Source organism: Malaya genurostris, chromosome 2, assembly GCF_030247185.1.
Source record: "Malaya genurostris strain Urasoe2022 chromosome 2, Malgen_1.1, whole genome shotgun sequence".
Lineage (NCBI taxonomy): Eukaryota > Metazoa > Arthropoda > Insecta > Diptera > Culicidae > Malaya > Malaya genurostris.
In genome coordinates, this window is record NC_080571.1 from 24,148,643 (window position 1) to 24,159,711 (window position 11,069).

General features: G+C 37.4%; 1 protein-coding gene across 4 annotated transcripts in view; it reads left to right on the forward strand.

The window, feature by feature from the left end:
- Positions 1-7,426, forward strand: part of LOC131427301 (dihydroxyacetone phosphate acyltransferase) — a 43,211-nt gene extending 35,785 nt beyond the window's left edge. For all 4 annotated transcript variants that reach the window (XM_058590364.1, XM_058590363.1, XM_058590365.1 and 1 more), the window contains exons 2-6: positions 4,186-4,508; positions 4,574-4,750; positions 5,033-6,439; positions 6,502-6,671; positions 6,731-7,426. In XM_058590364.1, coding sequence (XP_058446347.1) covers positions 4,230-4,508; positions 4,574-4,750; positions 5,033-6,439; positions 6,502-6,671; positions 6,731-6,866 — 2,169 coding nt within the window. In that variant the 5' untranslated portion in view covers positions 4,186-4,229 and the 3' untranslated portion in view covers positions 6,867-7,426. The remainder of the gene's footprint in view (positions 1-4,185; positions 4,509-4,573; positions 4,751-5,032; positions 6,440-6,501; positions 6,672-6,730) is intronic.
- The last annotated feature ends 3,643 nt before the right edge of the window (positions 7,427-11,069 follow it).

Sequence of the window (11,069 nt, forward strand, 5' to 3'; positions counted from 1 at the left end):
TTTTAAATTAAATTAACTAGGCTAAATTAGTCTTCGATTAGACTCCTAGCTAGCCTTAAAAAAGGCTGATTAATTTCTTAGTCACTCTAATATCACTCTTTGTATCACTTAGTCACTCTATTTATTTATTTATTTATTTGTTTTGAATCATCGGACATTGCAGTCTAAATGATTTGAGTGGGAAAAGCCCATTTGAGTTTACCAACACATCCAATGGCATAGTTCTCAAACAGGCATAAAAACCACTATCTTTTCAACTATACTAAAAATAATGACATAATACACATAACACTAATATAATAATATCACTCTTTGTATCACTTAGTTAGTGATTCGGGTAGCCTTGAATCAATGAAACTCTAGGTAGCCAGAAAAAAAATTCCAGGAGCCAAGAGCTATACGCGTGCGGTGCGAACGACTGTTCAACACCGACTGAACCTTTTAACTTTGAACTTTCTTTCTGCACCTGCTCCTGTAGTTTCTACTCTTGCTCCGCTTTGCTCTGTACCTGCAGCTGTCCAGGCGAACTTCGCACAGCTCAAAAATTATATTTGGTTGGAAATTATTTCGAGCACTCACAAAATGAGAATAATCAAAAGACCTATGTAGGAGTCGGTTTCAGAAGAGCGTGGTCGTGATTGCTCGCGGTCAGTGAAGTAGAATGATAAAAGTTGTTTTATCACGCACAGTGGGCACCCTTATTTTTCATGTTCTATCAAAACGAATCAACAATTGTTTTTAAATCGATCTCAGCAATGGATGTCATGTACACTTTGCACTACGAAGCAGCGTTGTGAGAAAAATATGCTCGAAGCGATGGTGAGAGAAAAATATGCCCAAAAACGACTCGAATGGGTTGATATAATTTGGATCGTGCCTAGGCAAATTGAAGACGTTTGCGCTCAAATGAACCATACTTGAAATTTGAAACATTTCACAAAATTTGGAGGTCATTTTAAGAAAACTACGCACAAAATCTTCAAAAAAAGCACAAAGACATCCTTCGAAGATTTCAAGCCATTATTCCTGTTGAAGACGAATGGATTTACTTTTGATTTACCTGAAAGTAGCCACTTGTATTTACTTGAATGCAGCAATATTTGAAAGAAGTTGGGTCATTGTATCAATAGTCATCTCATTAGTAGAGTCACCAAGTTATTTTGAAAATTGCTCGACTTTCATTACATGAACGAATTGTGATAAAATCAGATACAATATCTTTGTTTCGACTTCAAGAAACAGAAACACAGACAGAAATAGTTTGAAAATTGTGCCATACTACTGTTATAGTGACGCGAAAACTCTAAGCGAATGCAGTTATTTTCATCCAACCCTGAAAGTGAGTCTACCGAACAGAGACAGCAGATCTCACTCTGACAATTAGTTTTCGTATATGAGATGACTACTGGAGTGGAGCTTGAAGGGAGTTCCGGTACCCTACAAAATTATATTCGCATCTCATTCCAATTTTTTTCATTTATTAATTGAGTATACTTGTTATTCTTTTTTTTTTAAATAACTATTTATTGGAATATGAGTTAAAATTAAATTATTAAGATTTAAATTGGGTGTTCAGCCACAAGTGGTGACTTTTCAGCCCTATTATATATATATGATTTGGTTATTACCATGAGGACATTATTTGCTTCCGCAATTCTGAGATTTTTGTGTAGGGAAAATTCTAAACCTACTTGTATTGTGTAATGGGGAAAAGGAACTTATATACTAACTTACTAAACTAACTAATACAGAGAGCGAATCGATTCAATTGAAGATTGCATCGATTTTTGTCGGAATTTGCTTATAATATTATGTGACATTACATCTAATGGTTCTATATTTGTGAGTCTGTGTAACTCATTTGTGCTAAACCAGGGAGGACGCTTCAAAATCATTTTCAGAATTTTATTCTGAATCCTTTGAAGCGTTTTCTTCCTGGTGGAACAACAACTTGACCGCGAAAACAAACAAAACAAACAAAAACAAGGACAACCGCTCAACAACGGAAACTAGTGAGTGCAGTGCTCCTGTTTCAAAATCACCTTCACCATCTAACCAAACAGCAACTGCAAACAATGTACAACAAGGCGCTTCTACAGCAACTAGCAACGAGATCAAGACTGCGAATAACAAGGAAAACGAAAAGAAGACGGAAATCAACAATGCCACCGATGCGTCAATGGACGACGAGACGAGCCACGAACAAAGTGCCCCTCAATCCTCGCAGGAGGGAAATGGAAGCTCCTCTCCCCCTAGAAAAAGGGTGACAACGAGATCGAATACAAAGAATTTTTTATTTAAAAAATCGGCTCAATCGGCCACGTAAAGCTTGTACGCAAATAGGCCTGAATAAAGATGTCTTTTAAATAAAAAAAAAAACAACTTGACCAAATTGGTACCGCATAAAGCATGGCTGGTCTGAAAATTTGTTTATAAATTAACAATTTGTTTTTTAGACAGAGCTTAGAATTTCTGTTTATAAGAGGATATAAACATTTAATATATTTATTACACTTTGCCTGGATTCCTTCAATGTGATCCTTGAAAGTGATTTTTTGTCATACGTTAAACCTACGTATTTAGCTTGGTCAGACCATGTCAATTCCAAGCCATTCAATTTGAGAATGTGATTATTGTTTGGTTTAAGAAAAGAAGCTCTTGGCTTATGAGGAAAGATAATTAATTGCGTTTTTGCTGCATTTGGTTTAATTTTCCATTTTGACAGATAATCACTGAAAATATTTAAACTTCTTTGTATGCGACTGCAGATCACTCTTAGATTTCTACCTGTGGCTAACAGACTTGTGTCGTCACAGAATAGCGATTTCTGACAACCAACGGGTAGATTTGGAAGGTCAGAAGTGAAAATATTATACAAGATTGGAGCTACGCTCGAACCCTGCGGAACACCGGCTCGTACGGGTAGCAATTCAGATTTACAATTCTGATAGCTAACCTGAAGAGTACGATCAGTTAAATAATTTTGAGTATACTTGTTATAACATAGTTGTGGTTGGGTTAATCTAATGAAATTCAAGAAGTATAACTACAACTGGTGATGCAACTTTGCTTTTTGGGCATTGGTTATGCTTATGTGAAATTTAAGCCCTAAAAACAAACATCCTTCGAATTCAAATGGAATTGCTCCATAAGGTTGAGAGCTGAAAAGTTTTGGGTTTTGAGTTAACGGTGACATTTCTGGAGTTTCTGGAATTTTAAGAAAAAAAACAAATCATAAAATAACGTGCTCTCGTAAATCACTTTCTTTTCTTATAGTCGTTCTATAACTTGACGGTATTGAACACGAATGATAGACTGGAAAATGGAGACCTGTATGCTGTTCATTTGGCGCCCTTACTTGATTGAACATGTGATTCGAAATAAAGAAACACGTGAATCAAGTAGGCTCAGTGAAATTTTTGCACAAATCAGCTCGTTTGGCGCCAAACGATTTTATTAATAATCTAGTATTCATATTTTGCTCTCCAGCGGGCAGCAGCATTGCATAACTCGATACGCGCCAAACAATCATTGAAAATCTAGCATGCATTGAGTGAAAAATTTCCAGTTCTAAACGAACAAATTTTCTAGTTTTTCTCTACTTTCCCGAAGTATTTTCCTTATGTACTATAGCCTAAAACCTCCGCATAAACAACACCTTTCGAACAAAAAAAATCATTTGAAGATCGGCCCACGCATACCAGAAAACATTAGCAACACACACTTTGTTCGCTATTATTTTATATTTATAGATTTAGCAGCCAACATGAACTAAAAAATTGAGTTTTTTGAGAATCATACCTAAAATCAGATTAACCTAATCATTAACTGACATGTTGGACCTAGTTACCTTCAAAGATTTGGTGAACTTACTTCTGTAATGCAGTCTGGAAACTAAAATCCAAAGCACTATTTATTTTTTATGTAAGAAATACTACGAAGAATGACACGCCCATATAATCTGATACTTACACGTGATAATATTTACTTACACGGGTTGTTGCGGCACTACACATTTTATCCACAACTAAATCTTTTCTACAATATTTCATTCACGTGGTTTTGAACCTACGGACGCAAAGCTGTCTGGAATATAGCAATGAGTGCAATGCAAATAGATTTTATCGCGACCATCGTCAACAATGACACTAATTGTTTTATCTTGTTTGTGCATTCTTTCATCAGACTTGCTTTGGTCTTAAGTCTAGTCGAGTATTAGTATCGATACGATGAGTGATCTTGCCGGCGAACCGAGCCCGAGCTCCAGCAAAACGCATCACGTCAACGGAGGACCAGCACCAGCCAGCCAGTACCAGAATGGAGGAACTCTCGAGCGGAACTATTTGGATCATTACAAAAATCTGCTCGGACCCGGCATGAGCCACCTGACCGATATGACCAAACGGTACAGTCCGGCGCATCCGTACCCGAAGGACGTGCACGTAACACCGTCGGAGTTGAAGAAGCTAGTCATGAATAGCGAGAGGATTCAGATGTTGATCAGGCGGGTGAGTGGGCGGCTTTCCTTATTTTTCACACGATTCGCTTATTTGGTGTCTGATCTGACTTTCAGGAATCGGAAGGAGATTCTAAGAAGAAAACCGAAATCGTCAACGCTATCCGGGCGATTCTGAACGAAATCGGTTTGGACGAAAGTTTGCCCACCATTCGTACGCTGGGAACGATCCTGAATTTCATTTTCGGTCGCATTCTCAGCGGCCTGTACGTAAACGAAACCAGGCTCAAGCAGGTGAGTGGCCGAAAATTCGATTACTTATCTTTAGTGGATTAACTTTTTTTTCTTGGAATCGGTTTTTTTTATCGACTTTCTTGTGAAGAATGCAATTCAAACAATAATCGATAGGAAGCGATTCCTATCACTGACTCAAAACGGTTTACGGAAACTTGTTTGCTTAGCTTGTAGATGTTTTTTTCTCCTATAGCTTTTGGTTTATCTAATCGAGAAAAAAAAGTTAATATTTGCTCTGTCCGATGACTATTTTCTTACGAAATCATTTTCCTGCTCAAACAGCTCAAATCGAAATTCGGCGGCCAGACGGTCCTGTACCTTCCCAGTCACCGAAGCTACGGGGACTTTATTCTGATGTCGTACGTTTCGTTCTGCTACAACATTGCCATCCCGGGAATCGCAGCCGGTATGGATTTCCACGCGATGGCCTTCATGGGTAGCATCCTGCGCAATACGGGTGCATTCTACATGCGCCGTAGTTTCGGCAACGATCAAACCTACTGGTCAATTTTCAAGGAGTACATGCGCCAACTGGTCCGGGCATACGACCGGGGTGTGGAGTTTTTCATCGAAGGTACCCGAAGCAGAAGCAACAAGGCGTTGACGCCGAAGATCGGTCTGCTGTCGATGGCCCTGGAACCACTGTTCATGGGAGAGATTCCCGATGTACTGGTCGTTCCCGTCAGTTTGTCGTACGACAGACCCCTGGAAGAGCATTTGTTTGTGTATGAACTGTTGGGCGTTCCCAAACCGAAGGAATCCACCAAAGGTCTTCTGAAGGCAATGAGCATCTTGAAGGAAAATTACGGTTCCATTTATTTCGAGTTCGGAGAAGCAATTTCGGCGAAGGAATACTTCGGTAGTCAGCTTGACCGACAGCGGCATGCGATGAACCCGAGTCACGTGCAAACCTTGTCCAAATCCGAACTGGGGATGATTCAGAATCTTGCCTTCGACGTGGTTCATCTACAGCAGGAAAAAATCGTATTAACCACATTCCACCTGATATCAATTTACTATAACTATCAAAAGTATCTCGGCCAATCCATCACCCTGCCGGAACTGGTGGAAGGGCTCAGCAGCATGCTGGATATGTTCAAGGATCTCGGAGCAATCACGACAGTGCAGAAAACCGGTGATGTCGACACTGACAACCAACTAATAGAAACTAGCATCGCCGAAGCACTAAACGTACATCGAAACATTCTACAGCTAACCTCGGATCAGATCCTGGTGATCGCTACTACCCATCACGATTTCAACGAGGTTGACAAACGAAAACTTAAAGGACACAACCTGTCGGATGTTGTCATGAGATTATCGGTGCCAATTTTCACTCTTCAACTGTATTCTAATCCTTGTCTACACTGGCTAGTGGAACCCGCACTTGTGCTGCTGACCATCAAGAATCTATCATCGGGTGAAGAAGTCCATCAGGATCAGCTGAGACAAGCAGTCGGAGAGTTGCGGAATCTATTCGCTAGTGAATTCGTATTCCACGTACGAAGGGAAGCACGAGATTTCGATCTAGCCGTGGAGCATTTAATGCGCTTCGGGCTATTGATCCGGGGGACAACGGACGAGATGGTCCGATTGTCAGCCAATTCTAATCACGGAAACGTATACCTAAGTTCTATTGGACCGTTTGTCTGCTGTTACATGCAGGTTACAGCAGTGCTGTGCAATCAAGTAAGTCATCTTTTACCGATAATCAATAACCAATTGATCACTAATTCCTTTCACTGTTCCAGCTTTCGGAACCCTTCAAAGAAAAGGACTACCTTGCCAAAGTACAAGAACACATCGAACAGCTGTTGCTGAGGAAGGAGAAAAATGTGCATCCCTACTGTCTCTCGTTGGACAGCATCAATCTAGCACTGCACTCACTAGTCACCCTAGGGGCCATCAACAAGACAAAAGAGTATGCTTCGTAAATTCCGCTTTCTTCGCAAACACTTTAAATTCCACTTTCTTCCACAGAAATGACATCACAATCTTCACCGTGGACACCGTTCGCATCCGGGAGATCAACGGAATGCTGCAGAAATACTGTGACTTGCTACCGTTCGAGTATCTGACCTTCCAGGGAGCGGTGGTAACGGAATCCAAATTGTAGAATCAATTTTCGCTGCCAGCAGCTGTTGGCCGCGCATCGGTGCCGAAGAATGTCTTCCGGTTTGTTCGGCTGACGCTGAACTTGCTGGTACGGGTGTTACAATGCGTGCTACGCTTGATGCGTTACCTTGGCCGGTGGATTACCGAGCTGTTAACTAGTGCGATCGGTTGGTAGTAGCAGACTGGTGGATTGCTGTTTCTGTAAATAATGGGTGCTGTGTTTGAATTTTGTTGAGGAAAGGACTGAAGATCGATCGAAAAGGGTGTTTGGTTGACAATTAATTCTAACAAATATGTTCTCGAAAACAATAGCTCTAGGATGCGTCCAACGAAGAGGAGGACAATACGATTACAAAAGTCAGACATTAAATTGTGAAACTGTGAAGTATATTGCCTAATATAACATAAATAGAATAGCGGGTAAAGTGCAGTTTAGTAGCGTATTACCAGTAAGATATGTAGTTACGGTACACATTTTTATTAGTTGTAGAACATTTCAAACTGTATTGCTCATCGGGTATAGTGTTATAAACGTTTTTGTTTTTCGTATCGAACACTGTATTACTACTGTAAATATTTATATCCGAATATCCACTTATATTTGTACAAGACGTGACGTATTGATTCCAAAGACGGAGAACTCACAATTCAATTATCGTATACTCGATTCACGATAAGGAAAGATCCTTGATGTCAATAGGTTAAAAGCTGGGCTCACTTTATCTATTATTAGCCTAGAACTTCGAAGTCATATAGAAACAATTTTAAAACTCTCCTTTCAACAGCTTTAAATTTGAAAAATAGGCAAATGATTGCGAAACACTATCTAGGATTCTAAAGCTAATTTTATTAAGTTAGAACCTTCAGTTACTAATATACCATCGTCCAGTGAGTTCAAGAAGTATAACATTTATAGCAAACGTTTTTTTGTCGTGAATACGACTTACTTTACTATGGGGCGCCTTTTCAAAATTTACCTTCTGAGAGAGTGATAAGTTTTTGATCGTTAATATCTCCTGTTGTATCTAATGAATCAACATAATTCTTGCTACATACCATCGGAAATATGATCACAATTTTATGATAAAATTTTCAGTTCTGTGACATAATCTCAAATAGTTCAATATTAAACTTTTCTGAAATGTTTGGTATAAACGAGTATCAAAGAGGATAGTTCATAAGGCGCGTTTGCCTTTCTCGTATTTTGAAAGCTCATAGCTCAGTGATCTGTGGAAGGATTTATATAATCTAACTACCAATAGAATCGAAAATTTTCAACTTGAACGTGTATTGCAACAACATTGAAGTTTTTCAACAGTACACTATTGAAAAATCTGTTTGATTTGACGCATGACAGCACCAGCCAATCAGAACGCGAGATGTCTGCTTCTGTAGAAGAGCATCCATATAAAAGCTGAGTGGTTCATTTTTCCTACCATTTGCTGAGCAACTGTTCCCGAAACAAGACACACGAGAGCACATCGAGGGTCTGTCGTCACACTGTTTCCCGTTCTGCGAACTGGAAAGGTATTTTAACAAAGGGGCTGTCCGTACACCGCTGCCAGTAGCAGGTATAAAATGAAATGTGATGTGAGAAATAGCGTCATTTTAAAGCAGCTACTCTGAATGTACGAGACACCGTCAGCACGATGACACCGAAAAGCGGTAGAAAGGCAGCCAAAAAGTCCAGCAAGGCCCATTCAAAGCACTTTTCAGAGAGCTTTTCAGACAATTCAAAGCACTTTTGAGTGCTAAAGATTATCATAAAGAACTAGTTGAATTTTGTCGCTTTCCTACCATTTTCTGAGCAACTGTTGCCATTGTTTCGGCAACACACGAGAAGTTAAAATAATTTGCACCGTCACTAACACATTCAATTACGAACTGCAATGCGGAAGTGGAAGTGATGATGTTGAACACATCTTTATACTAGTATGGGGTAGTGTGAAAATATGCCATGCGAAACAGGGTTGCCATATATACAGGTTAATCTGTATTTTATTTATACATACATATATGTACAGATTAATCTGTACTATTATTATTATTATTATTATTATTATTATTATTATTATTATTATTATTAATAATATTATTATTATTATTATTATTATTATTATTATTATTATTATTATTATTATTATTATTATTATTATTATTATTATTATTATTATTATTATTATTATTATTATTATTATTATTATTATTATTATTATTATTATTATTATTATTATTATTATTATTATTATTATTATTATTATTATTATTATTATTATTATTATTATTATTATTATTATTATTATTATTATTATTATTATTATTATTATTATTATTATTATTATTATTATTATTATTATTATTATTATTATTATTATTATTATTATTATTATTATTATTATTATTATTATTATTATTATTATTATTATTATTATTATTATTATTATTATTATTATTATTATTATTATTATTATTATTCTTATTATTAAAATGACTCTTGCATACCAAAGATCGTCGATACATTTCAGACCAGGCCATTGCAATTGTCTCGTACTGAAATTTCGAGAAGAATCAGATATCTTCGAACTTCATAGCTTCAATAAAAATAAACTACAAATTTGTCGTACCTAGCCTCCTATATTGGCCAATTAAAAAGGAATTGTTTCAAGTTTGGAATATATAGTTGTAGAATAGTAGCTGTTTAATGTAACTAATCTGTACTTTAATGTACACACTTAAAACCATTTCTTGAGCTCGGCATAATAAAATGCCGAAACTGATCAGCAACACGTAAATTTGCTGATTGCTCAGTAATCAATACGCATGTTTCTGAGCTTCGTTAAATGCATTCACTGATATTTCGGTAAAATGCTTGACTTTGCCGAAATTAAGCATAATTGCTTGCTGAATTTATCAGTAAACAACAGATATGCCAACATCAGCAGAGACGTTTGCCGAGATTTCGGAATATGCGCTAGCTGTTGCCGAGATTCAGCACGACAGCTGTCATTTATTGCCGCGTTACATTTTCGCTTCGCATTGCGCGATTATTTTCTGATGAAATTCTTGAGTGAAAAAATGGATAATCTTCGAAGAAGCGAGGAACCACTTGCAAGTAATAATATTGAATAAATATATTGACATGTTTTGCTTTATAAAAAGCGACTTTATCAGAGCACTCGCGATTATAAGGGAAAAACACCCAACACGGGGCTCAAAGCGTCCTCGAGACAAAACTTTGGGGATATGCGAAAAAAAACCCAATGCATGGAATAATTTAATAGATCAAAGTAAGTTTATTTTTTGAACAATACCGTATATGCATAATAAAATATTGAACATTTTTGTAAGCCAAATATCAATATATATTTTTATTTTCATATTTCCAGCTCGACTCAAGGTGGCCGCATCCGGAAACGCCGCTTTTTTATGCTACATGTTTTCAGGTAGAGGCTTTAAGCACTACTGGCAACAAATTTGTAAGCCTCCTTTAAGCCTTTAATAAAATGAATTTTAGATCCTGAATGGCGTGTTTATAATGTTGAGAAATTACAAACAAAATTAATTGACTAGATTTTTAATTGCTGATGATTCGGTAATTTATTTTTTCATTTTTTCGTTTTATTGGATTGCCGAATATTCAGTGAACGTTTCACTGAGCAAACAGTAAATCTTATGCTGACGATTTCGGCAATATTTGACGTTTGTCAAATTTGAGGGTGCCGAGACGCTCAGTAATTTTAGTTTTGCCGAGATGATTGCTGATTACTCGGCTGTGCGAATCTCGGCATTTTATTGCCGAGACTCAGCTAAAAAATTTAAGTGTGTAGGTGCATCGCTTCAAACTCTATTAGTGAAAAGGGGGAAAGCTTGCACAATTCATACAATCAATCAACTAACTGATATTCGGAAAAGTGATGGGAGCGTGCCAGTTTTTTCGTATTCACGACATCCAGTTATGTCTCTGACATTACCCACCCGCCTTTTTTTTGCAAACTTTCGCTTCCGATCGTAAATAGAGATTGCTATTCGCGACAAGCGCCACCGGTGATTTGTTCGCTATGTTTGATGCCGGTTACTAAGTAACATTGAATTATGGTCGTACGTGAAGTCCACAACAGATTGGTGTTTCCGAAAAGCCTATATGAAAATTTCTAACGCTGATGTATATCTACGAATTTCTGCTTTCTCTACGGATATACTTCTA